The sequence below is a fragment of the Schistocerca cancellata genome, chromosome 6 (genome assembly GCF_023864275.1).
Source record: "Schistocerca cancellata isolate TAMUIC-IGC-003103 chromosome 6, iqSchCanc2.1, whole genome shotgun sequence".
NCBI classification, from domain to species: Eukaryota; Metazoa; Arthropoda; class Insecta; order Orthoptera; family Acrididae; genus Schistocerca; species Schistocerca cancellata.
The window spans coordinates 395,983,964-396,006,291 of NC_064631.1; the positions used below are offsets into that span (position 1 = coordinate 395,983,964).

General features: G+C 40.7%; 1 protein-coding gene across 1 annotated transcript in view; it reads left to right on the top strand.

The window, feature by feature from the left end:
- Window positions 1-22,328, top strand: part of LOC126191344 (eEF1A lysine and N-terminal methyltransferase homolog) — a 70,927-nt gene that overhangs the window by 45,687 nt on the left and 2,912 nt on the right. Inside the window, exons 6-10 of the mRNA XM_049932183.1 lie at window positions 8,825-9,011; window positions 9,094-9,274; window positions 9,389-9,570; window positions 9,648-9,783; window positions 10,040-10,168. Of these exons, the coding sequence (XP_049788140.1) occupies window positions 8,825-9,011; window positions 9,094-9,274; window positions 9,389-9,570; window positions 9,648-9,783; window positions 10,040-10,168 (815 nt within the window). The remainder of the gene's footprint in view (window positions 1-8,824; window positions 9,012-9,093; window positions 9,275-9,388; window positions 9,571-9,647; window positions 9,784-10,039; window positions 10,169-22,328) is intronic.

Below are 22,328 nucleotides of genomic sequence, written 5' to 3' on the forward strand. Positions count from 1 at the left end.
ATAGCATTCTCAGTCGAGCAACCTTTTTGGAATTCTAACTTTGATGTGCTGAGTAAATTGTTGTGATTACGCAGGTGTGATTCCTCTTAAGTGTGTGACTACTCTTCAGTACATACTTTTTCAAATATTTTGCTAAAAAATGAGAGTCAGGAAATTGGATGATGATTGTTGAAGTCTGTCTTGTCACCTATCTTATAAAGCGGTTTCATAATTACGTATTTTATCCTGTCAGGAAAAATTCCCTGTGACTCATAGATCCTGTGTCATAAGCTATGTTTTGTTTTGTGGAATGCAGAATTTTACATTTCTGAACATTTAAAACAAGTTGCCAGTCTTTGCACCATGTTGAAGTCTTAACAAGGTCTGACTTAATATTAATGCACCTTCTTTCAGACAGTATTTCATTATAGATAGTGGTATCATCTGCAAAAAGTCTGAGGTTATTATTAATATTGTCCACAAGATCATTAATATGCAACATGAACATAAAGGGTCTAAACACCCTTTCATAGGGCACACCTGGAGTTACTTTTACATCTGACAATGACACTTTCCCAGACAATATGCTGTGTCCTCCCTGCAAAAAAGTCCTCATTTCTGTCTTAAATTTCACTTGATACCCCATATGATTTGTACTTCCGACAATAAGTGTAGTTTGATACCGAGGGAAATGCTTTTTGGAAATAAAGAAATGCTACATCTACCTGACTGCTTTGATCCAAAGCTCTCACTGTCATGTGAGACAAGCTTGAGTTGGGTTTTGCACAATTGACGTGTTGAAAGTACTTCCTGCTTTGCATGGAGGAGGTCATTCTGTTAGTTTCCTCATAGTGTTTGAGCTCAGAAAATATTCAAAAATTCTATAATAAATTTCTGTCAAGGATATCAGATGGTAGTTCTGTGACCAGTGCATTTTTCCAACTACCGGAAAAGGTTTTTTGTTCAAGGGATCTGCGATAGATTGTAATTAAGAAGGCCTAACTTGACACCAGCACATTTCACTCATCTTTTCAGTAGTACGAAGATTGAATTGGGGCAGTTTTCTTTGGTAAAGAAACATGTGGAAAAGGAGTTAAGCCTTTCAGCTTTAGCTTTTCTATCCTCAGTTTGTTGCTGTCTCACTCACAAGTGACAGTGCACTAACTTTGCTGCCATTCTCAGGCTGTACATATAACCACTTTCTTTGGGTTTTATGAAAGTTCATTTGACAATACTCTGTGATAGTAGTCATTGAAGGTTTCATGCATTGCTCTCTTGACTATAAAGCATGTTTCATTAAGCATCTCTCTATCTATAGCCTTCTACTTTATTTTACATCTATTATACAGTTGCCTCTGTTGCTTTAAAAGTTTCTTTACGGTAACTATATACCATGAAGGGTAGCTTCCATTATAAACTATTTTACTGGACACACATCTATCCAGTGCATGGTCAACTATTATTTAAAAATTAAGCCATAGTTCCTCTACATCCTCCGGCTCTGTGCTGAAAGTTTCAATTTCCTCATTGATATGACACTATTGATTTTTTATTTAATTTACTGAACATATATATATTTCTGCTTGTTTTAGTTGTCCTTTTTCCTTGATAATCATTGCTGCCACAACCATGTCTTGCTCACTGATAAGTTTCAATGTGGACATTCTCAAAGAGGTCAGATCTGTTCATTGCTATTAGATCCAATATGTTTTCATCATGAGCTACTAAAACTGGTGGCACTAATGTGCATTTCGTACAATTGTTTCAGTGTCATGATCGGCCTCATCTTAATGCGGCTGTTAGGTGTGTTAACATGGAGCTGGAGGGGGTGTTGATGGCAGAGGGCATGGGTCACATTTCAGTGGTGCCAGTGAGGTCCATCAGTAGGTCGGGTTTCACTAGGCATGGCCTGCATCTCTTTGGCGGGTTCGTGCTTGGCTACCAACAGGGCCCCAGACTTTGCAGCATTCTTTCCCTTCCATGCTACATGTCTGGGTTATTATTGGAAATGTTCTGCATTCTTCTGCTGATGTACGAACAGTCTCACGTTTGTTTTTCACTCCCTTTTCTTTTCTTTGTTTCCTTTCTCCTCTCATTCCTCCACTTCAGTGTTTGAGGATCTTCTTCTTCTTCATCTTCTTCATCTTCCTCCGTGTGCACTCCTGAAGGCCAGCCCACGCGACTGACGCGTAACAAGGGACTGGGTAACATATAATTCCTAGCCCCTTGTCAACAGGCAGTGTGAACAATCACCTAAGGTGGGTGCACCCTCTTGGGAAGGGGCCCCCCAGTTGGGAGGAGCGCGCCATCGGAGATGCTGGCTATCATGGGGATTTACTTGCGATGAGTCAATCATCTTACCACTCAATGTCTACAAAACAAAAGCAGTGAAGCTAATCATTCAAAGACCCTTCCCGCTGCACCACGGTTCCTCACGGTCTCACATACTGAAGACTGTCAGTACTTTGCCTCCATAAATCCGTTTATTATTCAGAAAGGTGTAGATGTAATTGCTGGCCTTGTGAAATATTGCTCTCGTTTATGGAATGGCATTTTGGTTTTGGAGACCACTTCTGATTCTCGAGCACAAAAATTGCTTGCTGCCCCGCTTCTCCACGGTTACCCTGTTCATGTCTAGGCCCGAAGAACTTTGAATTCTTCCCTTGGTGTAATTTACACCAGGCTCCGTGAAGGACATGGCAATGCAGACATGTGACCTCCAATTCGGCTCTGAGGTTGTGAAATTGCCCAGTGTCAAAGTAGCATCGCCATCCCCCTTGTCCAGCTGTGCAACAAGCCATCAAACTCTTGCCTCAAGGGGTGAAACCACCAGCTACCCAACTGGTAGGCCGGAAAGGACAGAAGGAGTCCTCCTGTGAAGACTTCCTCTGTCCCTCCAGCCAAACAACACCTGAGCCTTTCTCTAACCGGAAAGGCTCAAAGAAGTCCACCATAGGCAAATGGTCTTCTCCTTCGCCATCTCGAAGATGCTCTTAGATGGTGTCGCCACATGATACCTTACCCAGCCAGCCTCCATGTCGCTGGTGCTCACTAACAACTGCTTTTCAGCATTGGACTCCAGACTCCTTCAGGAAATGAAATTATGCCCTCACGACCGCTTTGAGCTTCCACATTTCTTCTGACTCGTTTTGACCTCCCTGTGTGGTCTGCATTCCATCTCATGAGGACCAATCCATATGAAGTGGTTCAGTGATGGTTGCTTGACTATTTTTAAATATTTTAATTTTTTGTGTGCGATTGCCCTATATTTGAGAAGTTCAAAACAGATTTTTAAAATAATTTATCTTGCACCTTTATTGGATGGCGACCATTTTTATTTGTAGGTGTGAGACAATTTTTCAGTCTGGAGACATTAGCAAGAATTTGAATATCTCTGCCTGGGTTAAGTTACAACATTGCAATTGACATGATTGTTTTTAGAAAAGTGTCCTGTACAAGATTGTCTATTACACAAAATACCCTAAATTCAAAAATAACCAGTCAAAATGACCTCCAGAGTTTGGATGCCAAATTTTCAAATATCCAATTTTTAGGCCCAAAAATAAGTTATGACTGCATGATGAGTTTATGAAATAAATGCCCTGGTAAGGAAACCGTTATTGAATTGTTTCATGAATATGAGAGGAAATGCCTGACAGTATTACCTTCAAACAGTGGGTCACAACTCACAGTGCAGAAATGATAACAGTGGTTAAATCTCAGGAAGAGTACTTGGAATCTTCAATTGATAAAGTACAAAAACTCAAGTCACCACCATGTTTCTAAAATCTGAAGTGAGTTTTTGAAGGACAAAAAAGCACAACTTCATGAAACTGAATGCGTAGTGCTAGCTGATTATGCAGAAAATTTTACATCATCAATTTGCATTCTAAGCACCTACTTGGAGTACAACACTTTGGCTGTACATGTGTTTCAAAAGTATGTAATAAATTACATAAAAGAAAATTTTCCCAAGGTTGAGAAGCTGATATACGTTTCATATGGAAGTGGTAGTCAGTATAAGAACAAAAAGAATTTTTCAAATCTGTGCAACCACAGAGTAGACTTTGAGTTGGAGGCTGAATGGCACTTTTTTGCATCTTGCAATGGTAAAAACGCTTGCGATGGAGTAAGAGGTACAACAAAACGTGAAGTAAGTAAAGCCAGCTTACAAAGACCAACCACAGACCAAATTCTCACAGTACAGGACATGTATGTCTTCTGCAAAGATAATATTAAAGGCATTACCTATTTTCTGATCAAGAAAGTAGTGGTTCTGCATATGAAAACAACACTTCAAACGAGATTTGAAAACTGTATAGCAATAAAAGGAACAAGTCATTTCCACAAATTCCTCGACATTGCAGAAAACTTAGTTTGATGCTATGTAGCATCAGAAACAAAAATTTATGAGGATCATTGTGTCAGTAAGGATCAGTGACGGGACCACTCCTGTTCCTTATTTATATAAATGATACACCCTGAACCTCCGCGACGTCGCACCACGCTTCCAGCTGTTGACCTGCTGCGTGAGAGACTTCATACGATTGAGCAATGGACAGGACTTCTTCGAGGGAAGGGTCTTCTAACTGCAGGGTCCGTTGCCGGACCTCCCTATCAGGGGCCGAACGAACAATGACGTCGCGTACCATAACATGGGCATACGACTCCCGCGACTGCTCCGTGACAAAATGACACTTGCGACTAAGACCGTGCAGGGTTGCGGCCCACGCCCGGTAAGACTGATGGGGCTGTTTCTTGCATTGATAGAACTCGACTCTAGCCGCCACAACATGCGTGCGGCGGCGATAATATGAAGACAGCAAGGAACACAATGCGTCAAAAGACAAGGACGAGGGTTCCTGCAACGGCGCCAGCTGCCGCAAAACTTGATACAGCGTGGGAGATATCCAAAACAAGAAGAGAGCACGACATACCTCCGCATCGGCAACATGAAACGCCTGGAAATGCCGCCGAAGGCGATGTTCATATGCGTCCCAATCCTCCGCCGTCTCGTCATACGGGGGAAAGGGAGGAGGGAACGGCGCCGGAGCAGACGGCGGTGAGAGCAACGCCGGAAGCACTTGTTTCATGGTGGCCATGAGCTCCGTCTGCTGCGCAACCAAAACCCGCACCAAATCCTCCATGCCGTGGAGAAACTGCGAAACTGGAACAACGACGCAACACGCGAAAGAACGACCCTACTCGTCGCCAATTGTGTAGTAACACTGTTCACGTTACGTCGCACTTCACTTAGCGTTGACCGGGACTGTGTCCTAGGCATGCCCGATGTTAACTGACTGCGCTCTCCTGTCCTGCCGGAGTTGTTGTTGTTGTTACGCCGGCAGAGGGCGCGTCCGAATTCTCATGTGCCCTCTGGTGGACGGGACTCTACTTGCGGCAACTACTGTCCATGACGCGCCGTGCCAATGTGCGCCTCCCGCGATCTTTCTGGTGGCTACTACATCGGACTTCTTTAACTCTTGTGCAGAAAGGTGTGGAATATACTGCTGCATCCATTTTCAATAAGCTACTGCTCAAATTCAAACATCTTAGCAGTAATCAAAGTGCTTTCAAATTGAAACTGAAGAATTTCCTCATGGGGTCACTCCTTCTATTTTGTCGATGAGTTCCTTGAAAAATTAAGCTGATTCTTGTTGTATTGTTGATTGCATTTACTTTGACTTATGGATTGACCTTTTTTGGGTTCATAAACATTTTATTTTTGTCTGTTATTACTTTTAAGTTGCAATTTCAAGTACTGACATCTTCTGTGACCCTGGAGATATGCTCCTTAAGTTGGTCCTAAGGAACTTGGTGTACAAATGAAAAAAATAAATAAAAATGAGTAGGGTTTGTAACTATCTGTTCTAGGTAGTTTCCAGAGAGGGCATTTAATAATGTTTTACAGGATGTCTTGCCATGACCACCACTAGCAAAACTGTAATTTTACTAGCTGATGGTTGGTTGATTAAATTCTTCACCGATGAGCAGGGTATTATTGGAAAACTTACACACAAGCTAATGGAGTTTTGTAAGTTTTCTGTTACATTAGGTTATAAGTCTGGTGGACAATAGAAGGACCCATTCACAATTTGTGCCCACCCCTACTACTAAGTCTTGCCCAGATGAACTCATGTGCCATTTCAATTTATGTCTTTGTGAATTTGAGTTTCTTGTCTACTGTGACAACTACATTCACCACCATGACAGATCTATTCACCACCATTTCCCATTAGCATCCTTTCGATATACACAGATTTCCCCAAAAATGTCACTGCTGTCAATTTCAGGTTTCGACCATCTTTCTGTACCTAGTATTATGTAAGCTTCATTGCATTTCAGGAGTGCTTCAAGCTCTGGTGTGTTGTTGTGAATGCTTTAGCAGCTAATTACTACGATTTTAATACTCTCCACTATTCTGTTTTCGTGTTCTATAGTTTTGACTTGGGTGTGTATGACTCCAGTTGTTTTTTGTGCTCTAAAGCACAACAAAACCAAAAACCAGTCAATAGGTATGGGAAGGGGAGACTGGCCAAACTTACAGGTGACAGTGTAATCGGTGGTGCTGAGACATCACTTGTGGAAAAATTCCTTTAGCTTCGGTGGATAGAATGTAAAATGCGGTAGACAGCCTGCGCGTCATTTGCTAAAACACCTGATAAATCAGTTGGCAAACCCAAGCTGGAATGTAGGTGGTTAAAAAAGGGCATTCCATTAGAAAGTGGTGGACAGTTAAAACTTGGGCGCAATGTGTACAAAGTGGTAGCGCATTCTCTTGAATCTTACACTTATACTTCGGGTCTCCTAAAACTGTCGTGATCTGGACTGGGTGGAGAGTAGAGATGGGGGATCCGCTCTTGAACTAATTCATAGAGTTGAATCTTTCAAAGGAGTGAACAATCAGTGATTCAGAAAAAAAGAACGGTAGCTCCAAACGTTTCCCACGGCAGAGAGAGAGAGAGAGAGAGAGAGAGAGAGAGAGAGACGGAGCATATCAGCAGCACCTCTGCTGGTCAGAGCACAGTGCACGCCACACAACACAGCCAGCGCCGGTCTCTGCCCTGCTTCTACCTTGGCTGCCTGCATTGTGCAGTGCTCCATTGGATTTTGTGTTTCACATATGCCGTGCCGTCTCTGTGCGTCGTCTGCCGCGTGCAGTGTCGCACTCTGTCGGCGATCGTTTCAGTCGCACGACCTGCCCTCTGGGCAGCTGATGCGAGCAACAGGACAGAGAGCCACTTAGCGGATAACATAGGAACTACTTGCAACAACCTGCTCGCAAGGGAACGGACGATTTGTCTCTGAGCGGGTGAGTTCACCGCTCCCCCCCCACCCTCGGAACTCGCCCGTTCAACGCTCACCCCACCGTCTCGACTCTAGCCAGAGCGTTGAGCAAAGCGACTCAGGTGTCACTCTGGTCGCTGCGGTCTCAGCTCACGCAGTAATACAGCTCGCGGCTCGACCTACTCGACTCAGTGCCTCTGCATCGGAGTTCGTCCCTACTGGATATTGTTCTTCGTAGTAATACCGCTATGTATATTACATTATTATGTTATGTATACATCAATTGTTTTTATTTTATTTTTATTTGTTTAAACTGATTAGATTAGGTTCCTGATGACTCCTCTTACTATAGGATTTTTATTATGGACACTCGAATTTACGCTTTAATTACGAGCGAACCGATAAATGTATCGCAAAATGTGATACACCAATATTTTCCTTGTTTTATTCTGCGTAAGGCTATATGCAGCACTTTCGTTTTACAGTCAGATTTTTATTCTGCGATTTTAGGGGTCTTCGGAAGGAAACGTTCACTTTAAAAATATATGGCTTGCGATGTATTTGTATGAGGTTAATGAAATTTTAATACATTATAGCCAAATATATTGTTAATGTAGATCTCAAGTTACGAAATTTTCCGATCACCCAGAAAACCACGATAGTGCAAAATAAATCAATAATCAAAAACTTTGTCATATCGTGGAAATTTCAATAAACAATACAAAATTCTTACTCACTATCTGTGTTCAAGATCAAAATACAGGTATAGTACTGGAATAAATCAAGTTTAAAGGGCAATGTGCCTTCCATTTATTTTCTACTGTAAATGAGTGGTGAGTCATGAAAAAGAGCTAATTCATTTCAGGGAGTGAACAGTTCTGATCCAATCTCTGAAAAGAACAGTTTTGCCCATCTCTAGTGGAGAGCCACCTAACTTAAAAAGCCCTTGTGAGCACCATCTACACAGTCAGCTGCGTGGGTAGTCGCCTCTGATGTGTAGTGCACACCTGACCCATTTAGGTCAACCCTATGGCGCAAGCCCAGGAAGTTGCAGCATAGCTTTTCACAGAACCTTTGAAATATTTGATTCAGTCCTTCCAGTCGACTCAGAACCAGGGGGCCATGATCAATTCTGGGGACAATGCTGCAGATTATTAGCTCCACTGAAACTCCATGCACAAGGTAATGAACAAGATCTTCTGTCTTTTACTGCCGTCTTTGGGCAGAGATGTTGAACTATAATAGCCAAAATGTTTCCTGTGATACATCAGAGTAACGATGTCCCGACAGAATGTGAATGCAAGAAGTCAACACCATGCTGTTTTTTGACTCTTGAAAGAGGAAAGTTCTTTCAAGTATCATTGGGCAGGAAAGGGTTCATACAAAGTTCTTTGTAGGTATACTCCTTTCCAATTCATCACATCAAATCTTATTTGGCTTTCATACTTGTGTACATCTAGTCTTGATAGTGACTGTTAGATGTGAGTGTGAAGTGTGTTTTCTAAGGTAAAAGTATCTCCAGTCTATTTTAGGTACTTAATGTCGTCCTCCTTTACAGAGAAACTGAGTGGCTGTTTGCAACCCCAGAAGGCAGAGTTGCATTGCTAAAGTCTGCTGGCTTTGACAGGCTGGCAGTAGTAGCATTACATAGAGATCACACGTATAAGGGTTTGGATGCAGTACAGGAAGAATTGTGTGACAGTATCTTGCACTTAGCGCCACCAGGATGTCGACAGGGTAATCAGGTTAAGTATCTCATTTTTTATTAAATTGTAATTATTTTTCATTAATTGATTCCATAGACAATCTAATTTTTGTATTTCATAGATTCCCTTCCTATCAGTTGGATCTGATGTTGGCCGTAGAGAAGTCTGTTACCGAGGCCATAGTCAAATGTCAGGTGACTTTGTGGTAGAAGAAGCTGAAGGTGATGGTGGAAAACTATTTAGAAGACTTATTTTCCTGAACAATCAAGGCACAGTACAATCAGAAGCTCGTTTGAAGATACGTAAGTATTAGCAGTGTGTCATCGTGCAGCAAAAATATTCAGATAAACCAAACTGGGCAATGTTGTTTATGTTAAGTATTGCTCATGATGAAGGTGGTTTCTCACAATTTTCAGTGAAATCGAGGAAAGGAAAGCCGAAGAAAGTTGTTGACATTGGATATTTGGCTAGTGACTACCTCATTTATATGACTGTTGGAGTGGCTCTGGCAGCACCAGAAAATTCAGTTTGTCATGTAGCAGTAATTGGTCTGGGAGGTGGTGGTCTATGCAGTTTCATACAACACTGTTTTACAAAGGTAAATATTGTTTTCTAAGTCCTGTTATATGTCTTACTTTAAGAAGCTTTTAACATTTATTATGATTTCCTTCACAGATTCGAATAACAGCAGTAGATATAGACCCTGTTATGTTGGAAATTGCAACAAATTATTTTGGGCTGGTTCAAGATGAGCGCTTGGGTGTATACATTCGTGATGGCATTCAGTATATTCAACAGGCTGCAGAGAAGGGTAAGGATACGAAGTGTACAGCCCCCCCCCCCCCCCAATGTGTCTGTCTCTCTCTCTCTCTCTCTCTCTCTCTCTCTCTCTCTCTCTCTCTCTCTCCCCCCCCCCCCTCCCTCACCCTCACCATCACCCTCACCTATTCTCCTCCCCTCTACTCACGTGCCACACACACACACACACACACACACACACACACACACACACACACACACACGGAAAGGGCAGGTTAAAATAGTAATTTTTTTTTTTTAAATTCCAGGTACAACATTCGACGTAGTGTTGTTTGATGTTGACAGTAAGAATCATACACTTGGTATGAGCTGCCCTCCAAAGGAATTTCTGGAGCCAGATGTTCTGCAGGCAGTTAAAACATGCATTGGAGAGACAGGTCAGTTTACTGTAGTGCTGCAATAAATTTTTGTAATTATGTATGTATGAAATTAGATAATAGTATTACCCTGGAAGTATATTAATTTCTTTATAGAGTAAATTATATGGAATGTAGTCCACACAAGTTCAAACGTGTGCATGTAGTGTGAGGGGGATTCAGTAAATAATGCAATTCACTTTTTCCTTTACCAATTTCAGTTGAAAAATTTCTTGTGAGAATATTTGCACTTCAGCCCTTACAGTTCCATGAAGTTCAGACTATTGGCAACACTACACGTAGCCTTCAAAATGGCATCTGTAATGAAAGAATTGTCATTGAGTATCTTTTGGCAGAAAACCAGAGCATCACAGATATTCATAGGCACTTGCAGAATGTCTATGGAGAACCGACAGTGAACAAAAGCATGGTGAGTCATTGGATGAGGTGACTGTCATCACAATGAGCTTGTGCAACTCCTGTGAGGTGATGAACGGATCTCCGTGAAACACCTTGCTACTTAACTGGATGTCTGTTGGTAGTGTTGACACACTTGTTCACCAGTTTGGATACTCAAAGGTGTGCGCCCGATGGGTTCCTTTCCACCTAACAGAAGACCATAAAGAGCAACAAAGGACCGTCTGTGCAGAATTGCTTGCACCTTCTGAGGCTGATTGTGACAATTTTTTTGTCAATCATTGTCACAAGCAATGAAATAATGATTCATCATTTCAAACTGGAAATGAAACAGTAATCCATGGAGTGGTGCCACACTACTTTTCCTCCAAAAAAACAGTTTTGTGCCCCACCCTCAGCAGGCAAAGTCACTGTGACTGTCTTCTGGAACTCTGAACAGGTTATTTTGTTTGATGTCCTCCCTAATGCTGAAACGATCAACTCTGGAGTGTATTGTGCTATCCTCAGCAGATTGAAGAAAAGACTTACGTGTGTTATTCACCACAAAAGTGCAAACAAAATTCTTTTTAGCAATGACAATGCAAGGCCTCACAAATCTGTGCACCCGAGAGAAGCTTGCAAAACTTCATTGGACTGTTCTTCTTCATCCATCCTACAGCCTGGACCTTGCACCTTCAAACTTCCATCCGTTTGGTCCAATGAAGGATGCACTCCATGGGGAGCAGTATGTGGATGACGGGGAGGTTATTCATGCAGCAAGACCTGGCTCCGACCTCAAAAAGTAGAGTAGCGCCATGCGGACATACAGGCTCTCTGAGAGGTGGCATAAGGCCATTGCATTGAAAGGGAATAATGTTTAAATTTTGTAGCAAAAGAGTGGAGGATAATGTGTGTTAGAATTCTGAATGAACTCAACCTGCTTTCAGAAAAAAAGTCTGCATTAGTTATTGAACGTCCCTCGTAGTACAAAGTGCCAAATTGCCCTGACATTGTAGTTCAGTTGAACTGCCTATTATATCTTTCATCCTGGAGATAACAGTTGAGTGGGGTACCAGGATCCTACATCAGGTTTGAATTTTGGGGAAAGGAACCAATGCAAACCTGATACTTTGTCAGTCTCTGAGGCGTGCTCGGATAGCATATTTAACAATGCATTGGCTTGGTATGATCCAGGTTAGTGCTTTTATTCCAGCACACAGCATTGAGTTTTCACAAATTATCATTTTTCCAGTATGCCTTCAGGTTCTCATCATGTTGTCGTTTCCTTTCTTCTGCATTCAAAGCCTTCTAAATTTAGCATTTTATTGTTAAAAAAGTTCGTCTGTTATTTCCAATTCATTGATGTTTCTTTCTAGTTCTTTCATTATTTGTGTAACAATAGCATATAGTTGATTTCTTCTTCCAGAAATACATGAATATTTGTTTCGTTAGCTTGTTCTCATTCATTTGGCAGAGGTGCCTAAAAACTTTAATCATCTTTTAGGTATTAATGGTGATATTTTCTCTCTTCTTTCAGATCTCCTCATTACTTCTCATTTTCAAGCCATCAATAGTTTGTATTGCACCCATTATTTTCCTAACAATCCATCTTTCAAGTTATTCTTATCTGTCCAGCTCATAATTCATTGTTAGGCATTCGCATCCATATAAACATTCTGATCATACAGCTGTGGTATAGTCTTTTAATGTTGTTTTTCTAGATGTATGTTTCTTGTTGTGAATATTATTTTTCAAATCAAGTGCTCTCTCAATTTTGTTAATTCTTGCATCTACTGCAAATCTTCCAGAAGATTTATTTGAATAATTGCATATGTCAGATTTTCTGAATGTATTCCAGAATAGTCTGCAAAAGCCAGGCAGTACACATTAATTCCACATCCCTAGAATTTTTTTCTAGGACACCGTTTAATATAATTTTTTAATGTCTAATTCCATTGGGAACCATGTGGACCAGGACTGTATTATTGTCACTATATTTTGGATAAATGGCAGCATCAGTTGTATAAAGATGTTTAACATAAAGGTGATAAACCATCCCTTTGTCTAACACCTGTTCTTATTTCAAACGGCTGAAACACTTCTCCCATAAATTTAAGCTCAGAAATTGTATTTGTTAAGAGTTTCACAAATCATTTGCTAATTTTGCCTTAACATTAAATTCTCTAATGATTTTATCTATTGATTCTGTCTACAAAGCCAAATGCTTTCTTGAAATCAATAAATGATACTATTATAGGTTTGCTGATTAACATTTTCTGACGAATTATTGATTTTAAATTAAAAATCTGTTCCGTACAGGCTCTTCCCTTCAAAAACCACCCTGATATTCTCCCAATCATTTGTCTACAATTTCTGCAACTGTGTCCAGGAGAATTTTTGATAATATTTTGTATGCCTGTGGCAAAAGTGACACTCCTCGGTAATTACTGACATTTTGTTTGTCCCACTTTTTGTGTAATAGTGAATTAATGATGTTTTCCATTCTTCTTTGGAATGTTTTTGGTTTTCCAATTGTTGCCAAAACTTTTCTTTGCTTCTGACCATTTCAGTAATTTCAATCTTTGTCACTTGCTTTGTGGTTTTGAGTGATGTGATCGCTTCATGAATTTCTTGCTCTGTTGGTGAGAGATCTTTCACTCTGTTTTGTGGTATTGCTGGAAAATCTAATGTAAGTATTGGAACTGGACAGTTTAGGTGTGCGTCAAATCATTTTGATCTAGTATTACACTATTTCCTTTGTTATTTAATCCTATTTTGCCATTTTCCTCTTCAGAGCAAATACTTTGTGCTTGTTACTGTTAAAGTACATATTTAAAAAGTTTGGTAAAAATTTCTAGTGTTATTGGTAAAATTTTCTTGTTTTTCCATAAACTGAGATTTTTCAAAGGTTCTTGTGCTTTTCCATATTTTTTGTTTCTTTTCTTTGTTGTCTGATTTTTCTGAAAATGTTGTTTCCTTCTTTTAATGTCTCCATTTTTAGCTCTTTATTTTAGTGATTCTTCACGCTTGTTGTTCCACCATGTCGTCTTGTTATTCTTGGCTAGTCATAAAGCTTTCTCTGCTGCTTTAGTAATTGTTACCTGGAGTTCATTCCAGTCACCTTCTTTTGTTATCTAAATTTTATCTCTAAATTTTTTGTATTTTCTGTGGCAACATTAGCTATAGTGGAGTTGTATGAGACCAAATTCTGGTTTTTGTGTGTGTTAGAAGGGAGAAATCGTATTTTGATCTTGGTAGAGAAGTAATAATCTGAACTGAATTCCCTATTTCTGATTACTTTGGCATTCACAATTTCCATATTTTTGCGTGTGATAAGTTGAAGTTTTCATAGGTTTGGGTTTGGAGATAGCCAGGTTTTGGCTTTTCTTAACAATGTAGGAAACGTTGGATTGCTACTTACCATGAAGATAACACCCAAAGTTGCAGACAGGCACAATTAAGACACTTACAAATAAACTCTCGTCCTCAGCCTTTGTCGGGAAAAGAAAAATGCACATCATTCATTCACTCAAGCTAGTAAATCTCATGCACCAACTCGAGCAGCTCAGGCATTCTAGCCCGAGTTGGGGGTCATGTGTACATGAAATGTGCTTGCTTTTGTGAATGAATGATGCGTGTTTCTTTTTCCAATGAAGGCCAAGGCCGAAAGCTTATTTGTAAATATCTTATAATTGTGCCAGTTTTCAACATGGCGTGTTATGTTTATGGTAAATAGCAATCTTCCTTTTCTTACAGTCTTGATATTTCTAGCTGAAGTTTCCGTTGTTTGGTTTTGGCTCTTCTTGGTAGGGCATGAAAATGTGTGGACATTAATTTTAATGGGAACATTTTACACATATTGATCAGTTTCTCACCATTTCCGTTTTATTCTTAAGTGTGTTGGATATTCGCCAACAATATTTTAAAATTTCTTTTCATTCCCAGCTTGCACATTGAAGTTGCTGAGGTGAAATGTAATGTTGTTTGTAGGTATGTTGGAGATTTCAGTTTCTCAAAGATCCCAAATTGATTTACTTTCTGCAGATTTCTTCTGTTGCTATCATCTATAGATAGATGGCGATTTATAAGGGTATAACTTTTATTCTAGCACTTTTTTGTAAACATGGACATTCTTTCTGATTTCGATGTAAATTTAGTTATGCTGTCTACGATCTTTTGTTTGTGTAAAATTCTGTTCCTGACAGAGGCACGTTTTCTGTTATTCTTATTGCTGGTTTTCCTTTATAAATTCTCTAATGTTGTGTCTCAATTACATTCTCATGTAGTAATCTCATTTCCTGCACTGCTAAAATTTTTATGTGGTTCTTCTTTAGAAATAACTCCAATTTCTTCTGTTTCCCAATTTTCAGAAGAGAATTTACATTTAGTGTTCCAAAGTAGTGCTACTTCTTGAACTTAAATGTAGAATGCTTTTCATTGTAGCACTCTCTTCATCACCGTAAATGTTAAGTCTCCTTACAAGATGCGATAGTGGATTCCTCATCAGAGTTACCATCTGGGGTACTGCACCCATTGCGCGAACTTGCCATTTTGTGATTTGAAGTTACAAATTGTAGAAAGCAGGAAATCCATGATCATCCTTGAATTCCAAAAATAAGACAGGGTTTTTCGCCTGGAATTTACTTAGTCAGGTACCGTTAACATGTGGAACGGACTGTCGGGATACCACTGTTAACATGTGGAACAGTTGTCTTCTCTTCATTTTAGCCATGGAGAGGAGGTTCTCTCTTTTGTCAGCACTGCCATCTTCTCCATTTTCACTGCCATTGAGGTATTTACTGTAACCTTGCGGCAAGGGCCCTTATGTGGTGCTGTCAGCCATGCCAGCTGAACCAAGGTTGTGTGTGTGTGTGTGTGTGTGTGTGTGTGTGTCTGTCTTTAACTCCTGTCATTTCTCCTTTATTCTGGCTTGGGACAGGCAACCTTGGAATCTTCATGACCCAAGTTGACAGAATGACTGATTTTGTTGTTGTTGTTATGCCTTCTGTACTTCATAGTATGTATAAACTGAAGAGATGAAAATTGGTTATGTACTAAGGACTGAAACTTTAAGACATTGCTATTTTGGTATAAGTGAAAGTTTGCTGTCTAGTTTGAGTACTGCCTGTGTTAATGATCTGCAAGATTCTTTCCACTATCGAGATATTTTCAGTTTTCCAATTAAAGTATGTCAGGTGGGCTCTGAAAAATTTGTAACACTTTGTCAGAGCAAGTTTGAAATGTGGCTTTCAGTAATTATTCACAATTATTTTTATGGTTCGTAAACCCTCCCTACGTATAGTCTAGAACAGTAAATCAACCTCTGCACTGTGAACTCTTTACTTACAGGCAACTGTACTTAATGATAGTTCAGAAATAATACGACACTCAATTTAAACACTGTTTCGCATTATATATAGCAAATTTAAGGGTCCTAATCAGTCACAAAGTCTGACGTTGCCACTTCTGTATAGTCATGCAAGGCAGGTTTCTTCACCTAATTTATGTAATGAGTATTTCAGTTGTTTAGTTCCTTCACCTGAAATTGTCTGACTTTTCCCAATATTCAACTGTTACACAATATTGCCTGTAAAGGAATTAGTATGCTGTGTGCTGCTAATGGCTGCCATACATGCATCATTCTACAGTCTTCAAACTGCTCATTACTCAAGGTTCTTCAGTTAGCTTCAAAAAATTATTTCCCATAAATATTTGATTATTATCAGAATTTAAGTATTTCTTATCACTTTCAAACTATTTATTCTTCAGAATTAATCTTTTACCCTTGCTTCTGGGCTGCAACCTGACCATCAGCCTTCATCACTAGTCATCAAATGACTAACTCCAATGTCTCAAAAATACTCAGTCTACTTGGGATTCCCCGATGATTGGTATATCAATGATACTGCGATCACCAGAAATTACGTACTAATGTAGACTTCAGTGAGGGTATTGGTGGTGGTACCCCTACAACTTTAATTTTCCCACTCACTAAACTGTTTATAAGAATTTCTGGCAGCACAATTGGTTTCTACCACCATTTTTACATCTTGGACCTATTGCTCTTCTGTTCGTTTTAACTACAAAATTGCTGGGGCTCATGTTCAATAGAAAACTTTCTTGGTCCTCCCATGTGTCTTACCTGGTAGCCCACTGTATGCGGTCCCTCAGTGTCCTACATGTCCTCAGTGGTACTTCCTGGGGAGCAGGTTGAACCATCCTCCCCCGTTTGTACCAGTCCCTTGTATGTTCAAAACTAGACTATGGGTGTTTCGTTTATGCATCTACATGTTCGTCCCTCTTATGCTATCTCCGTACTATCCATCATTGTGGCATCCATTCGGCCACTGGCGCATTTTACATTAGCCTGGTTGACAACCTGTATGCAAAAGCTGCCAAACTACCCCTGCCCTACCACCGTGGCTTTCTCCTCAGTAGATATGCATGCCGTTTGTCTGCCATACGTGGCTGCCTACCCTATGCCTCATTCTTTGATGACTCCTTTAATTGCCAGTAGTGGGCGCATCCCTTTTCTGTTATATTCTGGAGTTCCCTCGGCTCTTGCTCTGGCAGCTCAACTTCATGTTACCTGCCACTTTCCCGATGGTGTGAACCCTTCACCACCTTGGCTTCATGCGGCGGCCCATGTTCACCGTGGTCTTCATTTGCTTCCGAAGGACAGTACTCCTGCCTCACTCTGCCTTCAGTTTCATGACCTGCGCACAAAACTTCGCGATATTACCTTTGCATACACTGATGGCTCTCGGACTGACTGTGGTGTTTGTTTCACCTTCGTCATTGGTACCAATGTTTTTCGGTATTGGCTCATGGAACACTGCTCAGTATTTACAGCAGAGCTCTTTGCCCTGTATTAGGCTACACAGTACATTCAGCGACACAGGCTTTTCAATTGCTTCATCTGCTCAGACAGTCTGTGCCCTTCAAAGCCTGTGTGTGCTGTACACCATCCATCCCTTAGTGCAATGGGTCCAGGTAAGCTTGTCACTTGCTCTTTCCTCCGATGATGTGTGTTGCCGTCTGTCAGCAGGCAGTGTCACTTTGGCATCGCCATTGGTCCTCCCTTCTTGGGAACACACTCCGGAGCATTAAGCCTCTCCCAGTGGCTTGGATGACTTCCTCTCAGGCATCTCACCTTGAGAGGTTGCATATCAGGCACTGTCTTTTTAACATTGCCATTTGTTAAGTGGTGATCCCCCACCTCTTCGTGCTCATTGCCCTCAGCCTTTGTTAGTCTGCCATTTCCTAATGGAATGCTCTTTTTTAACCACTTAATTTGTGTTTGCCGTCTGAGTTATCAGTCGTTTTAGCGAACGACAAGCAGGGTGTCGACCACATTTTGCTTTTTATCCGTTATAGCAGTATGGCTAAGGACATTTGATCTTTAGTTCAAGACCTCTGTTTCTCTAATGCGTATTTTATAGGCCTTTCTCCACGTCCCTGTTTTTAGCTGTCTTCTCTTTCGTTGATTGGGATTAATGTGTAGTTGCTTTTAACTCCTTTTTGTCTTCATGTTCTACTGTCCTGACATGAACGCATATGACACTAGTTGTTTTTGCGCCCTAAAACAAAGCAAAACAAAACCTACAACTTTATCAAAGTATTTAGAAGGAGATGGGATTTGTTCCCACAAGTTGGAACAAAAGTGTGACAGATGAAAACAGGTAACATCATCCTTTCTCTCAGCTCAGTAAATTTATCACATGGTTGTTTATGCCTCTGAACAGACATTTTAAAGTTTATTGTTGATTCTTGAAGACAAATCAACAACACAGGTAACATTAAACCACTCGGACTGATCATAAAAGTATGAACTGGACTCTGTGAACAGCGTGTTCCGAATGACACCCTCCTTTACTTCTTTCTTTTAAAATTGGGATAATCTACATTGTACTCATATCTTAACTAGAATCAGAAATTTTGTCCTTAAAACTCATACCAAAAGCTTCTTGGTGCATTATTAGTTACTTCTGTAGACCAAATCCCATGCAGTCTCTTGAAATGAATAATCTAGTGAAGGAGCTGCAAATTTTTCAAGTTGTATACATTTTGCAACATCTAAAGCCCAGTTGCACGGTACGCCCTAAATATCTAAAACTAAATTCTTTTTAAAGTGGTACTGATGCAAATAGTTCTCTAGCTGCTATTGTTCCAATAATTTACCAGTGCCTTTTCAAAATAAATAAATAAATAAATACTTTCTGGCTTTCATTTACAGGTAGTTACTATCTCGTTCAAGAGTGTAACTCTTCACTATTCCACAACCATTTCACACATAGGATGCTCTTCATGCATGTTTTCTGTTGATGACATCAGCTGGAATTTATTGTAGAAATCTCCAGGAGCCTGAAAAAAATTATTTATACTCACAAAGAAGAGCCACGAAAATGAATAATCTGTAGTTGGTAATGGTTACTTGTGCTCACTCTTATTTATTCGTCCTTAGAGTTAAAAATTAGTTGCATTTTGGACCATCTTCATCTGTAGCAACGACATTTCTTTTAGAGTGTTACTTTTTTTCACATCTTCAACAGCACACAAACCAGCATTTCATCATACGTCAATTCATGTAGTGGTTATATATGTGTTGAACAGTTCGTCAGCAAGTATTAGACTTACCATGTAAACCACATGATTTGTCACACAAAGCTATACCCCCATTCCCTCCATGTGAAGTTCTGTAACAGTTTTCCTCATAAGGAATTTACTTTCTGCAGCAGTGTGTGTGCTTATTTGAAACTGTGCATCAGACCAGGACTGGAACCTGGAACCTGGAACCATTGTCTTTAAATTGTTCTACCAATGGAGCCACCACACTCAGTTCACGACTTGCTGTCACAGCTTTGTTTCAGTCAGTACCTTTTTGTTGTTTTTGGACCATCTTACTTCTACATGCAGTCAATGGCTCATTTCCCACATGGGAGGAAAAGAAAGAATATCATTTACTACTTAATGCACTTTTAGCAACTGTAGTTGTATATATCAAAATATTCAGCAACCAGTTTTATAAAAGAAATTTAATTTCTTAACTGTACTCAGGCACCTATTCGGAAGGTTAAACAGAAAATAATACAAATAAGTAGAAGTTAGACAATAATTTTGAAATTAAGGATGAAAAGTTTTAAAAAATATAAAAATTTAAAGATCAAAAAATAGTTTGTGCTCATAACTATGGGATTATTTGTGAGTGTCAACAATAAGATGCATGCAGTGTATTGCTGTCACTCTTCAAAAGCATAATGGCAATAGGTAATACAATACTGAATCCATCAATACAGTAAGAGCTCATAAATGCTTACATGTGGTTTATGGTACTGGTACTAAGATAATATATAGAAGCCAAATAGCAAGTACAGGCATCATTCCAGAACGGGAACTATTCAGCATAGCAAGAAGTTGGTCTCGGGGAGGGGGCAGGGTGTGTAGTACGATAAAATAATAAAAAACAAAACTGTACACAACTATAGTTGTCATTAGGCGTAAACAAAAATGTAAATGCACTTAAGCAGCATAGTAAGTAATACACAAACCTGATGATAGATAAAATGTGTTAATACCAACGACAAGAGGTGCTGTGGATGTGAAATTTTGAAACTAATCTCCAGACAGCTGTAGTGGGGTAAGTAGCATGCTAGTAGGGAACCTGTCAATAGAAATAGAGGACAAAGTGCATCATAAGGCTGCAAAACCTGTGGCTGGAGTAAGTGGAGAAAGAGTCCTCAATCTTTGGCTACTATTAACTATTGGGAAGTGACTGTAGAGGAAAAGAAGCTGGAGTGCAGTTATATTACAGTGAAACAATTAGTACTGGAAGCATGTTTCGTGAAAGAATTGTATCTAACAGCTTTTATACACGTTGCACAGTTCTGTACATTTAAGAACACATCACTGAACTGATGTAGAGATGTCAATAGCATGGCAGCAGGAAATACAGCTGTGTTGTAATTGCAGTGCTTCATTATCAGTTCCTGAAATACAGTTGATTCCTCTCTCATATATAATTACTTATAAAAATCTGTCAATTTTCGTAGATAGAATGCAATTACTTAGTAAGCCACAGTTAGTGGCACAGTAACAAATGGTATGTTACACTCCATAAGTTACAATTAATATGTTACTTTTAGTAGTTTGCAGAAGGTTGCTATAGTCATGAAGCAACTAATTATCATGATTGGTACACCTTATCAGTTCTAATAATTTAGCTGTTCAAGCTGATTTTGTTCCTATTCATCCCATTTCCCCCATGTATTCCTCCCTTCCCAAAACCCCTATCCCAAGCCACCCCCCCCCCCCCCCCCCCCACACACACACACATTGCATTTTGCTCACACAGTTTTGCATATGTATTTCAGCTTCTTTATTTCTTTCTCCCCCCACTCCTTTCTGTGTATGCAGAACTCATTTCCCCCTCCCCCAGTTTGTCCCCCCCACCTCTTGCAGTCAACCAACCATTCACCCCCACCCAGTTTCCCAACTCCTCTCCCCCAAAACTCCTCTCCCCCAAAACTCCTCTCCCCCAAAACTCCTCTCCCCCAAAACTCCTCTCCCCCAAAACTCCTCTCCCCCAAAACTCCTCTCCCCCAAAACTCCTCCTCCCCCAAAACTCCTCCTCCCCCAAAACTCCTCCTCCCCCAAAACTCCTCCTCCCCCAAAACTCCTCCTCCCCCAAAACTCCTCCTCCCCCAAAACTCCTCCTCCCCCAAAACTCCTCCTCCCCCAAAACTCCTCCTCCCCCAAAACTCCTCCTCCCCCAAAACTCCTCCTCCCCCAAAACTCCTCCTCCCCCAAAACTCCTCCTCCCCCAAAACTCCTCCTCCCCCAAAACTCCTCCTCCCCCAAAACTCCTCCTCCCCCAAAACTCCTCCTCCCCCAAAACTCCTCCTCCCCCAAAACTCCTCCTCCCCCAAAACTCCTCCTCCCCCAAAACTCTCTCCTCCTCCCCCCCCCAAAACTCTCTCCTCCTCCCCCCCCCAAAACTCTCTCCTCCTCCCCCCCCCAAAACTCTCTCCTCCTCCCCCCCCAAAAACTCTCTCCTCCTCCCCCCCCCAAAACTCTCTCCTCCTCCCCCCTCCCAAAACTCTCTCCTCCTCCTCCTCCTCCCCCCCCAAAACTCTCTCCTCCTCCTCCTCCTCCCCCCCCAAAACTCTCTCCTCCTCCTCCTCCTCCCCCTCCCCCCCAAAACTCTCTCCTCTTCCTCCTCCTCCCCCTCCCCCCCAAAACTCTCTCCTCTTCCTCCTCCTCCCCCTCCCCCCCAAAACTCTCTCCTCTTCCTCCTCCTCCCCCTCCCCCCCAAAACTCTCTCCTCCTCCGAGTGTAGGTAGTTAAGTACCTGACCCTATTAATTTTTGTAGGCAGAATATTGTCATTTGGTTAGTTACAGTTCTTACTAAAATTAGTTATTTGCTGTTACATTCAGTAAGTTGTAGTCAGTAGGTTGCGACCAGTACCAAGTTTCAGTAATTCGCATCTGTACTCAGATGGTCACTAATTTGCTATTCGTAACCACTAAATGTAGTATTTTACACACTATAGCTTGACCATGCATTGTTGTGTTTGGTTGCTGTTATATTCGCCGTCACATTTAAACAGCTGCTCACAGCTACAATTAGCCCACCTTTTACTATTGGTACATTTGTTACTGTAGTTTGTTCTTTAACTTTTTTATGCAGATTTTAGTAAGTTTATCTTCTATATTCACAGGTTGTTAGATATTACAGCTCTAAGTAGTGAAGGATTTTCAGTTCTAAGTGGTTAGCTACTTACAGTC